Consider the following 18,834-nt stretch of genomic DNA (forward strand, 5'->3'; position numbering starts at 1 on the left):
TGTTGGATACTCTTAAATATGTTATCCGGCGCATGAATTACATAATTATCTTATTAATTTGATTCTAATCTGATTCTAAAATGACAAGCATATACCAATTTTGTACGACGTTTGGAACTCAAAAAGTTTGGGCGTGTACGCGACTATGCCTGAAGTATGTAAATGGGTGAACGGTGGAGATGTATTATCTTGAAATGTTGCCATGGTGACATGTGATCATCACATAGCTCCTCTCCTATTATAGCTCCTCCACTATTATGTAGGCGCCATAAATGACAGGCATTTCTTCTTTTGGTTATTTTGGGTCTGAGTGGGTGGGTCTTTGACTAATATGCATGTGGTCTAATCGGGATTTTCGAACTCAAAGTACTATAAAATCAACTTATGTTACGCAAGATTGACTCATCAGCTCTAGCTAAAGATTAACTTTTTGACACAACTTTTTGTATCAAAGTACTATAATATTAACTTATCTTACGCAAGTTTGACACATTAACACTAGTTAAAGATTTACAACATTGAAAAAACAAGCTTAAATTTACAAACGTTTGCAAAACAAAAGATCAATGACTAGTAATTTTTTTGAATTTTTTATTCTTATCTCTTTTGTGGATAGTAATTTATTTATTCTTTAACATTTTCAAAGAAGATTAGTAGTAGAAAAAAATGCAAAGATATGTACCGATGGGCGATGGAAGGAGTGAATATTGGAAAACACACGTTAAAAAAAAATAAATGAAAATAAAACATAAAACCAAATATAAGAATATGAAAAAAAAAAGTAAGACATTTCGGCAGGGAAAGCATGCCGAGAACATTAACGTGTTGCGTCCACAACCTCGTCACTGCAAGCTTTGACTTTTTCATTTTCATTTTCAAGCATCTTTTTGAAATTTGTATATATTCTATGTTTTTAAGATTACGATGGGTATATAGATAATAGGGAGGAAGATTCCTTTAAGTTTTCCAACTTGATTAGTCAAGTTGAGAAGATCTTTATTCTTGGATGAAAATCAAGGATGAAGATCCTTCCAACTTGACAAAGTTGGGGAAACTTGAGGGAATCTCATTTCAGATAACAGGGAGTTGGGTATTGTAAAACAAGTATTAAAGTAAAATAAATAAGACAAGATCTTGACCTTTAGATCATGGTTAAATTGATGCACAAAAATTCACGAAACAATCGATACACAATGATTTTCATGATGCACGGTAAATTTCAGTTAAAAGAAAACTATTGTTTTATTTGTTTTACATTAATACTTGTTTTATTTTACATAAAACCTAGATAATAGATTACTAAGAATTTTTATGTTTCGTATATCTTTTATGCATCGATAGATCGTCTATTAAAATTTTAAATATTATCCATATACGATTGATTGTATTACTATTACACGACCATTTTTGGTTATTTTTATTTTCTTACCTCTTTTATGATTTATTTTTCTTTACAAAGAAAGAAAAGAAAAAAATTGGTCACTGCCGCCTTTTGTGAGTTTTGAGCCCAATATCTCGATGATGTATGAAAGAGGTTAAGATGTAGACAGACTTTACCTCTATTTACGTAAAGAGGCCGCTTCTACGTTCTACCTAAATGGTAGAGTAAGATCTCTTGCCTTTGCATGGAATGATGATTTCACCCTTAACCATTGTCTTTAAAGACCAAAGTGTTTACTATTGATCCAAACCATACTGTTAACATAAGAGTAAATAATAACATTTTTATATAAAATGTGATACCTTAACCCTATAGTTTATTTTCATTTTAAATCTTATGCCTTTTGCCTAACATACAAATCAAAGATTCATTTTTCACTCATTACCGTACATACATACATAGGTATTAAAATTTACTAATTAATTAAGATACTAATTTTGATTGCGAGAGAAAAAAAGACTCGTTTAAGTTGAATTTTTTGCCGATGAATCAAATATGATTTATTGGAGATTCTGTAAAGCGCATAGTCCTACTTTTCATAATGTAATTGCTAATTTTCATAGAGGATCAAACGACTCGTGCAATGAATGTAATAATTACCTTTTATTTAAGTATTTATTTATATTTATTTTTAGAAAAGTTTAAAGACTTGTTTTGGAGATGAAACTTTAACAATATAATTTTTATGTTTCATAGAGTTCAAGAAAAGCAGAAACAATTGTCTTCTTAACCCGTTTGATATAAATTAGTCTCTTAACTTTTTCCTTTTATTAATCATGTTTTTTTTTAAAAGGTGAATTTCGTTTGAAACTTCATGTCATGATTCGACAACAGAAGATCTAACATACACTATTTTAACCGGGTTTGTGCTAAAGAGCTCCCTCGAAGTTGAAATACCTAATTCAAATACCCGATGGAAAAAAATGTCATACTAATCCACCCGAATACACGGCAGTTAATATGGGTAGATTCTGCCCCTCAAACTTGAACTCGGGTAAACTAACCCAAGCCAACTCTCATAGAGGGATGTTCACCTCAAGACTTAAACACAAAACCTCTTAAATGGGTGGAAGTCATTTCAATCACCGAACTAATGCTCAAGGACAATTATAGTATAATTAGTTAAATTCATAATAATTATTTGGGTTTATTTCATAACTTCTATGCATTTTTTATTTTGTTCCGTTCAAATTCTTCGAAATCTTATTTCTTTTAAGTAAATTAATTGGATTTTTTTTTTACATTAATTAGGTTTCTTTTACTGATCTTTTACATCTATCTTCTCCTCTTTGTTCTAAGGTTGACTGAATATATATATATATATATATGGAAAATAGAATATAAGGCTATCCGGCTCCTAAGCTTAGGTGTGGAACCCTTCACATATTAATATTTTATTATTTCTTGTTTAATGAATATATGCATGGGCCCCCATGATTTTTATGGATTTAAAAAACAATATGTGAGTGTTCCACATATAAGCTTAGATACCCGACAACCTTATATTCCCATCCCTTGTATATATATATATATATATGTACGTATATCATTGGAAAGCAGCCATGAAACATGATCTTTATTCGTTTCCTTAACCCAATAAGTATTCTCGGTCTTACCCTTAAAAAACAGAACCCTTCCCAGTCTAGCCAGAGACCGAACCAGACCGCCCAAGAGACTTTTGGGTCGGGCTGCAGTTCAACTTTTCTTGCCAACTCGGGCTTCGGGTCAAGCCAGGCCGGTCTGATTTTTTGATTCATGCTCATGTCTACTCTCTAACCATTAAAACTTTTTAAATTTAATCTTATTAACCAACACAATATTATCTTCACTTCTTTAGAAAAGGTGTGCATTCAAAAGTAATTAATCAGTCAGGTCCTTTTCTCAAAAAAATTTGATAATCAGTTGGATAATCTATATCTATACCCCTTGTAAAAGAAATTGGCACCCCCTCCTTAAACTTTTAATAACCTATATGTCTAATTTACTCTCTATCTTAATACATTCTTATTTTTATTCTATACACTGTGACTAAGATACTCTTACAAAAATTTCAGACTTTATCTCTCACTCACACACAAACACATAGCAAAAACTCTAATTGATAATTCGCCCCCGCTCGCTTCACATCCCACCTTGAAAGTTGTCACAACATCGGTGTAACGCGCGGACACCCATCTATAATAAAAAAATATAAAGTGACGTTTGTTTGATCAACAATAGAGATAGAGATGTGTCGACTAAAAATCAATTTTGAAAAGAATGAGATAAAACGGATGCTGAAAAAAAGTGACATAGTCCTAACTAAGAGTCAAACACCAAGTATACAAGTTAAGTCGAGTTTGACTTTTCATGGCATGTAGCATCGATCAGCTGCTTGCATGATCGAACATCTCTGTACACTTGTCAACTACACATACAGAATTAAGCCGTATTTTGTGACTCTTTCAAAGTCTTCTTTTTCACACTTATATATATATATATATATATAATATCATATAGTAATCACAATCATCATTATATCATCGATCATATAGATATAAACCTTAGTGTTAATGTATAGTCCAGTAACCAACTAATTCATTTATACATTATATATGTATATAGACTAATTAATTACAAACGTACGTAGATACAATGATGAAAAGTAATGTTGGTGGTGGAGGTGGGCGGTGGAGAATTGAAGGTCGTCGGCACCTTTTGAAAATGTGAATTCGAAACCATGAATAAGTCGCGCAGAGACATGTTTAGCTTCTCAGGTAAGTCATTATAATTAAATTTTTATTTTTATTTTTTTCCTCATTTATTCTATCTCAGCTCTTTCTTTCTTTATTAATTACTAATAACTTGCCTCTTCTTATTAATATTTTTATATCAAGAAATTTTTGCCATAAAATGCATGTGTAACGTCTACCTGAGTTTTCTTGCCGGGAAAAGTCATATTGTAATTTTTTGCATATTGCCTGCCGTCATATTGTTATTAGTTAATCAATTTATGAGATCTAATTAATAATTTCTCAATGTTACTTTGTCTTCGGACCATGTTTCATATACCTACTGTAATGCCGATCGATTACCTTACCGGCCGCCGGAGTGCTAATATATATAACAAACCATGCATAATGTTTCAAGTAATGGAAAATGATTAGCATATCATGAGACAAATTATACACCATGCGTACGTATGTGTGCACAATATGTTACGGTATATTAGTACCACCGCAACTTAACTATTGACTTTTTTTTTTTTTTCTAACTTTAAGCTAAAATAATTTTGTTTTTTTTATAAATGAGTAATAATATTTTTGTTGCAAATGTTTTGGGTAGGTAGCTTCCCGACGGATTTTGTCCGTCAAAATATCTCAATATTTTAGTAATGAAAATATATCAAAGGGAAATACTTTTTAAAGCTTAATCTATACATGTGTCTTACATTAAATATTATATAACATAAATAAAAATATTTATGATTAAAGTTGAATATGAAGATTCAACAAGTCAAGCTAAAACATTTAAAATGGATCGATCAAAAGTCTACGTTAAAAACTAGCTAGCAATAGTTCTTTGGTGGACATAGTAATGTTGTGACTTGTGAGGTAGAAATCTTTTCCTTTAAATAAAAATAGAGAGCGATAAGAGTGTAAGATACATATGTACGTTGATCTATGGTGAAAAAAAAAATTCGAACGAGAATACAATTATTTGATCAGGTTAATTAGGACATACACAAATATATGGGTGTTCACTTTTAAAAAAAATTCATATTTAACGGCTTATCTGCGAAGCTTAGTCACCTTCTACTTCACTCACGGTATAAAATTAATAATTAGGGTGTATTTGGTTCAAAAGAATGTTTTTTAAAGAAATAAAATCTATCAAAGAAATTAAATGTTAGAAAGAATAAAATTTGACGAAATGTTTTTATTTTTTTGAAAATTCAAGTAACGGAATGAATGAAATTCTCCATCCCCAAGGAATGGAAATGAAATACGGAATGAAATTCCTCTATCTTTAAACAACAAAATATACTAAAGAATTAATGAAATTCAGTTCCAACTCCATAGATCAAATTGTATCAAATTCTGTGAACCAAACGCGATCTAACTTCTTATTTGCTCCCAACGTAATATATCTCTAATTAAATATCCGTGTTTTTTTGTATATGTTGATATGTTCATAATATTGTTCTTGTCCGGCCAATTAATAGAGAGTGTTTTGCAGTGTGCATACTTAAAAAAGTGTAAAAGTTGAAAAATCCTTCAACCTACATAAGTACCTACGTTTCATTTCCTATATATTTACGTCTTTACGGGGATGAATGAAATGTTCATTTCGTGTGAACTTATAAATAGATCACAATGCTTACATACATGTATCGATCCCTTGTCAACATGAGTGAGCTACAATAATATTCTTCATTAATTCAAGAGGAGGCCGGGTTGTAGGAATACCTACTATACGTACCTACAAAGATAATTGATCGAACATAACAAGATTATGTGCCTTGCTAGTGGACTTTATTAAAAATTTACATTTTATTTTTAAATTACTTACTGATATAGAAAATTTATATGATACCATTTAATAAAACTTTATGCATTTTTATTTATAAGCGCATAAATTAGAGTGTATATACAAATAACTTAATTATATATAGGATCAAATGTCACGAAAAGATTATATAAGGCACGTACATTCATAATTACGAGTATATTAGAAGATAAATATTTATTACCACTACTAGCTATGATTGAAAAACAAAAGTCTGATCAAGCATTTACAATGATATATATTGCAAACATGTCTTCATCCAGTGAAGAAAATCATGAAATCAAAAAGTACGTAGTGATTAAAGTTTCACATACAAATATATAATAAATTAACTTGCTTGAAATACAATGAAACACCGGCCAGTTTAAATGAAAATTAACTTGGAAAATTCTCTTAATACTTTTAAGCAACTGATCATGATCTTCCACCATCTACTTAATTAATTAGATGCGCATATATATGATGATGATCATATCATACATATATAATACTAATATTGATCTCTTGAATAATCCTTTGGATCAAAATCTTGCCAATATTGTGACAGGTCATGAACACTTGATGAACTTCCCATATCACTCGAATTAGCTGATGAAGTAGTAGTATTCAAAACATTTGTACCGTGTTCATTAGCACCGTGAAGAAAATGCGTATAATCAAGAAGATTAGGGTACGTGCTTTGAGGGGGAGGTCGAGGAGGAGGAGGCGTGAGAGAATTATTTGGTACGAAATTACTAGTAGTAGTAGTAGACATTTGTAATTGGGGATGACTGAATAAATAACTCAACTCAGTTCTCCCTTGAACTCTTTCAGGAAAATTGAGCTTGGCTTTGGTTCCCTTAAATTTGAGAGCCGCCTCGTCGTAAGCAAGTGCAGCTGCCTCGGCCGTCTCAAAGGTACCGAGCCACACCCTTGCAGCCTTTTGTGGATCACGTATTTCCGCGGCCCATTTCCCCCATGGTCTTTGCCTCACTCCTCTATAATGTCTCCTCCTTTGGTTCATCATCCCTTTATCCAGCAATCAAATTCAAATCAGCTTAAATTTCATAGCAAATTAAGTACTTATTCAAGACTTACTTAAGATATCCTACTAGCTAGTGATTATGAACCTCAAATCAAGTCAAGATCATAATTAAAGTTGAATTGCTTAATTCTATGATTTCCAAATGCTTATACACTAGAATTAGTTAGCTAGATATATAGTACACATAATATATAGAACCATATATCTAAAGGCTTCCTCGATCTAACAATACTACGTACTTTGTTATAAAATTGTAAATCATCTGGCTTCCTTTATCATACTATCTTGATACAAGTTTTTGAAGATTGAAATATACATATATGAAAAGTCTTTTAAGTGATGCAAGTACGATCGATACAATTAGTTAATTACATACATACATACATACATACATACATACATACATACATACATACATACATACATACATACATGTGTAGTACGTAATAGGCCGGTACATAAATAAAAAAGATCGAAGAAAATAATGAATGAAGTTGTAATGTCTGATCACTGTATATAAGAAAGCAGGTTTTCTTGTAGTATTGTCTTCCTATATATATAGAACCCGGCCGGTTCATCTGGTCCATTATATCGATCCCTTGACAATTAGAACCCTAGCTAGCTTGCTACGTTTAAAAAGTGAGATGGTAGCTAACAAAATAATTAGATTTAATGTGTCACATATGTATGCTGTTAGCTAAAATGAGGCCGTGTTACCGATCTAGCTACCCAATCGGCCGGTCTAGACTATTGGAAACCCGACTTATTCCCAAACGACGTACCTTTCTTTACTATATATTCCATCCAAATAGAGTGGAAAAATTTCACTAGGGTTTGTACTTGATGATACTATGTTATCATATTATACAACCATATTTCCCCAAAAGTTGTAGATTATTGGCAGAGACATTCTTGACCTGGACTGGCCGGAGTAACTTTTTGGCACTAGCTAGCTAGCTAGCTTGCCATTATATATATTGTGTGCTTATTTGTATTTCAGGTGTGGGTATATATAGATCATATATATGTACGTACTAATTAGTTATATAGATCGATATAATATTATATATATATATATATACCTGGCTCTTGACGACTATGTGGTTGATTGCTAGGGGTGGAAGAAGAAGAAGTCGAAAAGGGAGTATCATTATTGCCCCCACCGGGGCTGGTGGTGCCGATAACTTGAGAAAGAGCGGACACGATTGCAGACATATCTTGTTGGGATCTAGGCGAGTAAACTGACGGGAATAATAATTGTTGTTCTAATTCATCATCTATATTATTAGCATTTTGTTGGTATAGTAGTTCTTCCGATTCTTCATCGGCTGGAAGGGCCCTCTTCCCATGTCTCCGGTGATCCATCTTGACCTACCTACCTAGCTTAATTATTCCTTGATTTAGAGAGAAATTAAGTTATATAAATGAGAAGACCAGCAGATTAAGTTCTCACTTTGAAAAAATGGGTGGAGAACATGCGCTTCTTGAGAGAGACAAAGAGAGAGAGAAATGTAAATATAGGGTTTTGGAACAATAATATATATATATATATATATATAGTCCTAGTTATGACCGAGACACATTTTTTCTACATAGCCTTTTCTATAAGTTAAAAATCTGCAATTTCACTCAATTATCTATAACACCTTGTAATGCAGAAGACTACCATTAAACATTCCATCTTTGAAATATTATTTTTACCCTTAAAATTATAGTTACTCATATCAAATGAGTATTGTTATACCAAAAATACCTTAATAAATTTTTCTTTAACTATATAAGGAAATATCATATACCATAATATTTTATTTTCACGAGTGTCTGTTCTCATTAACTATAATATTCTTTTAGATCACTTGTCTTTACATTAATAACCACACCATTAACGCCACAATCAGTCGTCGTCGCCGTTCTTCTGCCACATTACGCGGGTAACCCTCTCGTATATTAATATATATATATATATACACACATTGTTACACTAAGAATTCAATACATATTGTCTTTTTCAATATGTGAATTGAGCTTCCGAATACTCAATATTATTGTTGGACTTTATAACTAATTACTTCGGTTATTAGGTAATTAAAGCATCTTATTATTCTTTACTAATTATTTATTCACGTACATATAATTGTACTTACACATATATCTATATTTGTTTGATGAGATATAATGTACGTACGTGATATGATATAAATACATTTGGTATATAAATTCTTGACCAAGTACATATGTTAGTTAAAGCTAGCTAGCATTTTGATTGATAAAGTTAGATAGTCGTACACGATCGATGTTCACGCATGCACCTAACTTTACTTTACTAGTGGTTTCTTGTTCGATAAGAAGATCATTTTATCGATATATATCCGGCCAAACTAGAGGAACCAATAATGTGGTGTACGTACACTGTGATTAATTAATTTGTTGCGATTTAGTAATAATTCATCGACCAATTTTAATATCTAAAGAAACCAGCATACAAGACAAATAATAGAGACAAGGTTAAGTTTTGAATGATATAATTAAGCATGTACGTAAAAACTAAATTAATATCAAGTTTGTTTCCGTTTTAGGTTAAGATTTGAATGATACAGTTAACTTAATTAGCGAGTAATATAGTTCTATTTAATTTGATTTGATTTTATTTCATCTTTTAGAGTATCTACTATCTTTATATTTAATTAAGTAACTTTAATTAAATGTAGCTAAGATCATAAACTGAACCATTGAATGCCTTAGGTGGGGTTTAATTTGGCAGACCTAAACCTAGCTAGTTTAAAGGCATTATTTTACTAATTATCTAATTAATCTTTCCTATTGTAAAGAACTCATATGAGCCTCCCATTGTCAAATCACGACACGAAGTTTTCAGCGAAATTCACCTTTAAAGAAAAAGTTCAAAGGCAATTATCCATATGTACATGTTTATTAAGACTAATAATTATTTTGTTTAATCGTTAATGTTCATCTCCTAAATTGCTTCTTAATTCACAACCATTAACAACGTGTAAACCTTAACCATCTCTTTAAGGGTGAGGAACGTTCACGTTATAGCTTATATAATTGTACAAAATAAATATGAGTACGGGTTTGGATGTACAATAAATAAGTTTCTAGATACGTATTTAGAGGATCTTCAAGGGTGCATTAAGTGGCGGTGACCCTTTACGAGCGGACACCATAATATATCACAAATTAACGGGATATATACGTATTGGGATGGCGCCTAGTACTTGTTAAGTGTAGGTGTTTATAATTATATATTGAATTGAAATTCTCAAGGTGTATAGCCAACATGGCAACATCATGAAGCTCAAATTAATACAAGTTTATAATAGCATGAATCGATCGAGTATAATTATAATAAACATATTATACTAGCTAGCTAGTGCATATATCATATCCTCTCATATTTAAACGGCTTCGGCATTGTATACATACATACACATGCTTGGTTCATTGTTAAATGAAACCCTCTAAGTATTTGATGATGGAATAAACAAATTACAGTATATATATATATATAAGAACCTATAATCATGACATGAAAACTAAAGTGAAAAAAGTTGAGGGGCTTGGGATGGAGGATACATTGAATCATGTTGAATTTAACACATTGAATATCACCTGAAACTTTTGTGTGTGTGCAATTTTGATGACATGTTTGTTTTTTAATGCCTTATATTTTGTTTACCTTTTTGTGCGTGTTTTGTGTAACAAGATGGCTTTAAAGGTAATTAGACTCCTTATTCTTCCTGACTATAAAGTGTGCAGGATTAATCCACACAAATTGGCTTTAATTTACATTTTAATAAAAATTAAGATGGATATATTATATATAGATGGATTATATATAATGTTTGTACACTTGTACGGCACTTCTTTTACAACATTCTTGTTAATTAATTGATTATTTGATTTAATTAAGTACATGGTTTCAGACCTAAAAGGATCTAGCTAGGACACTCTATATATCTCAGGTGGCTACCTAGGTGATCGAGTTTGGGTCTAGCTAGATGACTAACATATATAATAATGAGGCTTTTTTTTTTTTTTTTTTTTTTTTTTTTGCCTTTTGACATTCTAAAGTGTATAAAATATGGTTTTTTCTTGTCCTTTAAGGTGTAAACATATGGAGTATATAATTGGTTTGCATATATGTTATTGTCTCTAACGCGTTTGTAATAGATGCTAAAGCCAAGAGTCACAATGGAACATTATGAGTTATTATGAATTATGATATAAGACAATCTTTATATACACCAATTATCGATCGATATGATTACATTTAACTCCTCGTGTTAAGATGGTATATTAATCATGATGAATTGAAGGAAAAGAGAGACGAAGGTTCCTAGATTTAACGTGGAGAGCATGAGACTAAGATAACTTTTTTGTGTGTGTATAAACTAAAGTAACAAGACATGACCCCTAAATGTAGGAATTAAGAAGCGTAATTAATCATTTAATCCTGCCAAACATTTTACTCCGTGTGTGTGTGTATGTCTCTTTAATACTTTAAAGCATGTGGTGATTTTAGTTTTATGGATAGCCTAACTACATTTATTGTAAGGATAAAAAAAGAAAGTTTGAGGAGCTAGAAGATGGTTTAGTATCAATTGAGAAATCAATGCAAACTATGACTAATATTGTATGATACCTAGAAGATGGTTTAGTTTTTTCCAAGTTCGTAATTAAGCGTCAATGTTTCAATTTGAAAATTTTCCAAAAAAAAGGCAAAACCTCGCACTTTTTTTTTTTTTTTTTTTTCTGAACTATATATTAGACTAAAGGCTCATTGCTTTACCAATTACTTATATATGCATCTATTTTTCATTTATTTCCATTTTCATCAACCTTTTCAATTTTTTACCCAGTGTACGTTGATAAATAGTGATGGGTGACAAGGAATGATTGGATCAATTTGGATCACTTGAAACAAGTCCAAAAAGGGACGGGTTGGAGTGTTATTGCACTTGAGTTTATTGTATCGAAAAATAATGTTTTTTTTTTTTTTTTTTTGGGGGGGGGGGGGGGGGGGGTTTCAATTTTTGAGTTTCTGAACTTATTATATAATATTAAAGATTTCGTTAACGTGCATTAAATAGTTGTACACTTACCATAAAAATCAGGGGGTGAGCTTTTGATATGAAAATATAAAACTTTTTTATGCACGTTAAATTAAGCCCTAAACATTTTTTCTATAATGTTTGATATAAGTTATACGAATTGATTGAGTTTTAAATGTATACTTTAGTTGTATAATTTTTATTAAAATAATATATAACACAAATCAAAATATTTAAGGTCAAAGTTTATAAAGAAAGACTTTGAAAATTCAAAATAGCACACATTTAATGGGACGGATCTAGTTAAAACTAAAATAACACGTATATACTATCTGACATTCCATGACAAAAATGAAATAATTAATACGTTTTCTTTTGTAAAAAAATTGTGTTATTTACAAATGGCTCATTGGCTCAATCGAGAAATCCAAATATTCGAACTTTTAAAGCTAATTTTAAGATTGGGTTGGGCTATATCTTAATATCAAGTTTGGCCCGTTTACGTGTAAAAAGCTTTTACAGTAATACACGGCCTTTAGTTTAGTCTCATTTTTTTAATGGAAAAAAAAAAAAAAGAATAAACAAAGCATTCCTCTGTCAAAAGGATCGAACACGGGTTTCTGCTCAGCAATCTCTAGCCATCAAATAAATTTCACGAATTGCCACTATAATAAAATAGGTATGTTATTTTATTATTACTAATTTACCGGAGTATTACTATAATTGTAACATAAAGCAAACATCATTTGTATATGTTTTTTTTTCGTATTTCTGACAGTCATACAAAGAGTGAGGTTCATTACAGGGTAGACGTTGTTGTCGTCCGGGAGTGGCTTCATTTTTCAGGTGTGTTCATTAGTTGGCCTTGCTTTCTGTATATATATGTTTAAATTACCAGTTACTATCGTGTGTTTTAATATGCAACTATGTTTCTTTAGGCCTCGTGATATGTGACATTTTACACAGTCTTTAAACTCAGAATAACATAACAAATGGGGGTTATAAAAGATGGGTCTATTTCTGGAATTTTACCAAGCAAAAGCAAGGTCTTTGCGGTTAACTATCCGGGTTACCCGTCGTCTATGGACCGTGCCCTGGTGACTCTCGGTGGACCCGAAAATATTGCCAAGGTATGCATATCCTGCATTTATTTGTATCGACAATTGCTGCTTATATATATGTGTATATATTGTTTATCTCATAAGTCTAGCATAGTCAATATTTGGTCATGTTCATTGATATCTTGTAGTAAGTAATTTACACATTTTAGGCAAATGACTTGTAGGCTAGAGAGACACCATCAAACAGTTTAGAACTTCGTTTCCGCCCTGAAGATCCATACTCACATCCTGTAGTAGGGAAGCTTTCACATTGTAATAGCTTTTTGTTAAAGATATCGAAACATGATAATACTAATGCAGCCCATGATACTGGCTGCTCTAATAATGCGGTTACTCGTTCAAGGGAAGACGAGGCACATATATCAGAAGAAGGATCTGAAGATAAGCTTTGCGCGGATATCGTTGGTCATGTATCGGAAGCATATTATTTTGATGGTTAGTAGGATTTCTAACCTCTTAAGAATCTATCTTCATCTTATACTGATAGCTAAACGTGACATTTCCGACCACTTAACTTATGGAAGGGTTGATAAATATAATTAGTAAAAAATGAAATGGGTCGGAAGTCATTCAAATGGTGTTTTAAATGCATGCATCATTACATCCTTCTAAATTTTCGGTATGGAAAAATATAGGCTATTATTATTGTGAGTTTGTGACAATTTAGTGCTGCTAATCATATTTAACACGCTAATGATTTATTAGAAGTTGATTTAAACAGAAATACTTTTTCAAAGCTTATAAAAGCTATATATATTGATGTGTAACCTATCCCACCCGTCCCTCCCGTTCACCATCTCTACTGATTTTATTTGGTTGGCTTCTTCTCCGCCATGGTTGTACTTTGGATCATACAGGAATGGTAGACTACCAGCACGTTCTTGCTGTTCATGCTGATGCTGCAAGGAAAAAAAAGAGAAATTGGGCAGACGTGGAACCTCTTTCTGGTTTGGTCCTCATTCCTCTGTGTGTGTGTGTGTTATAGTTTAATTAATCAAGCGTTGGATAACTTAGTTATGTTTATGCCATCCTGCAGAAAAACGTGGCCTTATCGATGCAGATCAAGAAGATTTGATGATATTGTTGCCACCCGTTTTCTCACTGAAGAACATACCGAAGAATTTGGTGTATGTTTATTTATACTATCACAAAATGTCTTGGTTTCATTTATATCCATTCTATGCCAAAAACTTGAAAATTTATCTTATGCATACAAGGTTGGCACCACCGACGTGTGACAGCCAGAAAAAGAAACAAGACGGAGTGGAACAACAGCATTCTGGGGTATGATCAGTCAGTTTCATCAATGTCTTTCTGATTTTGTTATGTTTATATTGTCAGCCGAGAGGCCCGTTTATAATTTTCTGATTTTTTTATGTTTATGTTATGTGTTAAAGCAGATGGATTTAGAGCCAAGCCTTCAAATCAATTTTGACATCAAAGATATCCTAATTGTTGATACCTTTACATGTGCCTATTTTACTCTCGTTATCTGCTTTCTACGGGTCATTCATATTTACCAATAGTTGGGCTTATTATGCTATAAACTGTCATACATTTTGAAATTCATTTAATATTGAACTAAATTTTGTCTGTAGTGTTTGGCTGCAAAGAGTAAAATTCGAAACAACCCTGGCGACCTACAGTGATGAATCTAAAAAACAGTTTATTAAACCCGATGATGGGTGTGCAGTTTTACATTTATCTTAAGTTTAAATGCACGTTGAACTGCATGCTTCCACTATTTATGGTATTTTTAGTTGTTCCTTAACATTCACACATGTTCCTAAGAAAGTAAACTGGGAAAGTTTCATAAAAGAAGGTACAGATGAATGGAAGTACCAAATGGCGATATGTAAGTTGTTTGATGAGCGTCCTGTATGGGTCAGACAGTCTTTATCTGAGCATTTGTCTAGTAAAGGTCTAAGACCTGGCAGCAGTATCTTTAAAAGGTGTGTTTACAAGCTCTATTGCATTTATTCATTTTCATATGCCCAGTAAAGACAGTTCCATTATTCAGGTTGAAAATATGTTCCCACTTTGTTTCATATTATTTTCGTTATTTTATGTTTGGATTTAACTTTATCAACTGTGGCCAAATCAGATTGAAATAGAAGTCTCAAGATGAATAACTGAGTTTGTTTTCACAGGATTCTCTCCAGGGCAGCTTATTATTTTTCAAAAGGGCCTTTTCAAAGGTTTTGGATCAGAAAAGGATATGATCCACGCAAAGATCCCGAATCTCGCATGTGAGAATCTTATTACACCAGACTCAAGCTATTTGTTGCTACATGTTAATGTCAATTCTTACTTTTTGGACTACAGGTTGGGTAATGAGCCAAAAGGGGCACCTTGTAGCCCACCCACACTTTTTTGTTCATTTTGTGTGTAGATACTTGATGTATTAATTTTATTGAAATAAAGTGATTTGCACATTTGAATACACATTAGGAAGCTTCTGATCTTTTCGACCTATTTGACCTTTTAAAATTCAAGTTAATTTTGTACATTTAATCTGTTACTTATAAACGCAGATTGACTTTTGTTCACATACAGGGCTTGCAATCGCCACATCTAGTATTTTTTTTTCTCACCTTTTTATACTCTATAGTTTGGATCTGTTTTGTGCTTGGTTTTTGTTTTACTTTTGTTGCACATTTCATCTCAAGATTAAATTTGTCAAAGAAGCTGAAAAGGATAACATTTCTTTCTTTTTCTAAAAAAAAAACTTATATGCATAGGTAGTGGCGTAAAAGCTGTCTTCTTTGTCAACTCTATCTCTGTGCTCACATATTGGAGTTTTGCTAACAGATATCAGAGGATCGACTTCAGAGTACCACGACCCTTACCAAACCCTACTGGCATAGTATCTGGGTAACACATTTCTAAAATTTCATCTTTTGTGTCTATCAACTGTTTACGATCTTCAGAGTACCACGACCCTTACCAAACCCTACTGATTATGTTGTGCACTTCATTACAAAATATAAAGAGGAATCTAGTTTACGATCTCAAAAGGAGTTTAAAACGATCTTTTCAGGGCATAATTACTAATACACAAAATATTTTTAGGAAATGTATTGGTAACATGGTGTCATTGACTTTATCTTAAAGTTATACTTCGAAACTGTATTTTTCATTCTTTTTCTATGCAGGTTGGAGCACAAATGGGATGATATATGTGCTTTTCGGGTTTTCCCATACCAAGGTCAAACTTCCCTTCAGCTTTTTGAACTTGCCGATGATTACATTCAACAAGAAATTAGAAAACCTACTACTCAAACGATTTGCACTGTAAGTTCTTCACAAAAAATAGCAAAATGGATGGGTCGGGCAGACTGGTCAATGGGTCAGGCTCTAAGGGGCAATTTTGCCACAGCTGAAGGAATTTTTGTTAAAAATGTTTTAACAATATAAAATATGGTCTTAGATATGAATTATGACAAGCAAAAATGCATTATTTTAATAATAATAATTTGTCTTCTGAATAAAATGATTTCATCATGTTTTTGTTATAAAAATAGATTTTGGGCAACATTTGACCAGTTTAGAGGTTTTCTTGTATGCTGTATACTTTTGTACCTGGTTGACATGTTAGAGATAAGCATAACCTAAACCTGCCCATTCTAATATTTCGGGATACCATCTTTGACGTGCTCACTTAGATTTACATATTTTAAAAGTAAAACACCTTTTTATCTGAAACTGTTATGTTGCAGTTAACAACAGGTTGGTTTCCTCCACACATTCATGAGATGTTTAGATTACATATCAAAATGAAGTTCCTATCAGTACATCCAAGCCCTGAGGCAGCATCGTTGGTTAAAAAAATAATATCAAGTTTTGAAAAGTTAAAAAGAACAAGAACAACAGTCCAAGAACATATAGTTACTCAAGATAAGCACCGAGTCAATGAAGGTGCAGATTTACCATTTCACATACTTCCACAGCCTGTTTTTGCAATCTTATATATTTATTTTGCAGTAAAAGTGTGAATAGTTTGACATTGACCATACTTAACCATGCACAGATGAGGTAAATATTGAAGAAAACGAGTCGAATAATGATGAAGATGATGGTGCTACTGATGACGAAGCCGAAGATGATATGGAGGATGAGGAATTTGATGCATACGAGGGATTGGATGATATGGTATGTGTTATTGTGTTCTCTAATTTGTGTGGTTTCCATAATGCATTTATTAACTTTCATCCATCCATGATTTCATCTGATGTTTCTTTTTTGTGTTTATTGTTTTCTAGGAACGTGACATGGCCAATTTTATACCAGAACCATCTTGTATCCTTGACATTATCAAAATTTCATTTCTGTTAACGTTTCTATGGGTATTGCATATTAATGGTATATATAAACATTTGATCCAATTTCTGCTTTGGCTTAAAAGCCATCAAACTTTGTATATATACCCAAGGTAATCTTAACGGGTTACGGGGTTACCTTATATGTAGGTAGCATGACCATACTAATTTACCTTGATTTCACCAGCTTTTTGTTTATTATGTTCTGAGATGAGATTTCCTATATGGTGTAAAGATATAAACCAAGATAATATTTCGAAGAACTACTTACAAGAACTCTTTGGTAGTTTTCCAAATAATGGAGGCAGCCAAGATGCTGAAAACAGCGATGGAGAGTATCAAATATACGATCAAGACAGTGATGATAACGACTCCGAAGATGACTATTAACGAATATTTTTCAGTCCATATGAATTTTCTTTGAGGTTTGAGTATTCCAACTATTACTCGTTTTCTTTTTCAATTGCAGTATCACATATTTCTTAGATTGGAAATTTTAAAGGTAATTCCATCTAGCATTATATTGGAGATCATGACTTTTATAACCTCATATTGCACCTTTTGTTTCAAATAAAACCATGTTGTGAAACGTAGGACGCTCGATAGTTGAGCCATAAATCATCAACTAAATGCTTTTTCATTTGCAGCCATATTTCGACAATCAGTTCAATAATATAATTTCATGCACACAGTGACAACTTTTAGCATTATCACAGATTTAATGATTAGTTTTCAACAAGTAACCAACAAATAGTTTCAACTTTCAAGCCAAGGTTGCAGTTTTCAACTTTTCATACATATATTCTGATATATAGTTCTTATTTTCGTAATAAAAAAGGGGATTTCAAATAAAAAGAAGATTATAAGAGAGTGCAGTCTCCACTCTTTTTTCTTTCTTTTTTTTTAACAAGTTAGTAATTAGTAGTTAATAGTTAGTATTCAAGACACTACAGTGACATCCAATTGGGCAGTATGCGATGCTCGAACCACGCATGCCTGGGATAAAACCTAGGACTCTTGAAAACCCCCCTAATAATCCACTCCTACAAATGTAGGAAGTGAGATTCGAACCCTGGTGGATTTACCAATACCTAGTGTTCATTTAGTCTCGGATAGGAAAATTAATGGTTGTCAAGTGAGCATTTCAAAGAAAGAACAAATACATCCTGAGATATTAAATTAAAGATACCATAATGATCCAATATATCTATAGGATCTTCAATTTTTCGGAACTTGAATTATGTTTAAGAATCTCAATAATAATCTTGTATGGACAAAACTGAGTGTGTGCATGCGTTGTCTTTTGTGT

At 32.1% G+C, this 18,834-nt stretch overlaps 2 protein-coding genes across 5 annotated transcripts; one reads left to right on the forward strand and one right to left on the reverse strand.

Moving 5' to 3' along the window:
• Nucleotides 1–6,420: 6,420 nt before the first annotated feature.
• Nucleotides 6,421–8,378, reverse strand: LOC122580469 (ethylene-responsive transcription factor ERF113-like). The gene is made up of 2 exons (XM_043752740.1): nucleotides 8,096–8,378; nucleotides 6,421–6,997 (listed from the first exon to the last, which is right to left on the reverse strand). The coding sequence occupies exons 1-2, from the start codon at nucleotides 8,376–8,378 to the stop codon at nucleotides 6,480–6,482; spliced, it is 801 nt and encodes a 266-aa protein (XP_043608675.1). The 3' UTR covers nucleotides 6,421–6,479.
• A 4,286-nt stretch (nucleotides 8,379–12,664) lies between these two features.
• Nucleotides 12,665–18,058, forward strand: LOC122579041 (general transcription factor 3C polypeptide 5-like). 4 transcript variants are annotated; one of them, XM_043751127.1, is made up of 16 exons: nucleotides 12,665–12,764; nucleotides 12,864–12,931; nucleotides 13,024–13,215; nucleotides 13,371–13,641; nucleotides 14,064–14,153; nucleotides 14,243–14,333; nucleotides 14,424–14,490; nucleotides 14,604–14,649; nucleotides 14,987–15,158; nucleotides 15,357–15,455; nucleotides 16,018–16,080; nucleotides 16,362–16,500; nucleotides 16,926–17,124; nucleotides 17,237–17,358; nucleotides 17,469–17,505; nucleotides 17,761–18,058. In XM_043751127.1, the coding sequence occupies exons 3-16, from the start codon at nucleotides 13,078–13,080 to the stop codon at nucleotides 17,913–17,915; spliced, it is 1,689 nt and encodes a 562-aa protein (XP_043607062.1). In that variant the 5' UTR covers nucleotides 12,665–12,764; nucleotides 12,864–12,931; nucleotides 13,024–13,077; the 3' UTR covers nucleotides 17,916–18,058. The 4 variants fall into 4 exon arrangements, with proteins under 4 accessions (XP_043607062.1, XP_043607060.1, XP_043607064.1 ...); XM_043751125.1 differs by lacking the exon at nucleotides 12,665–12,764 and having other exon boundaries at nucleotides 12,829–12,931; nucleotides 13,065–13,215; XM_043751129.1 differs by lacking the exon at nucleotides 12,665–12,764 and having other exon boundaries at nucleotides 12,842–12,931; nucleotides 16,926–16,935.
• The last annotated feature ends 776 nt before the right edge of the window (nucleotides 18,059–18,834 follow it).

Source organism: Erigeron canadensis, chromosome 8, assembly GCF_010389155.1.
Source record: "Erigeron canadensis isolate Cc75 chromosome 8, C_canadensis_v1, whole genome shotgun sequence".
Lineage (NCBI taxonomy): Eukaryota > Viridiplantae > Streptophyta > Magnoliopsida > Asterales > Asteraceae > Erigeron > Erigeron canadensis.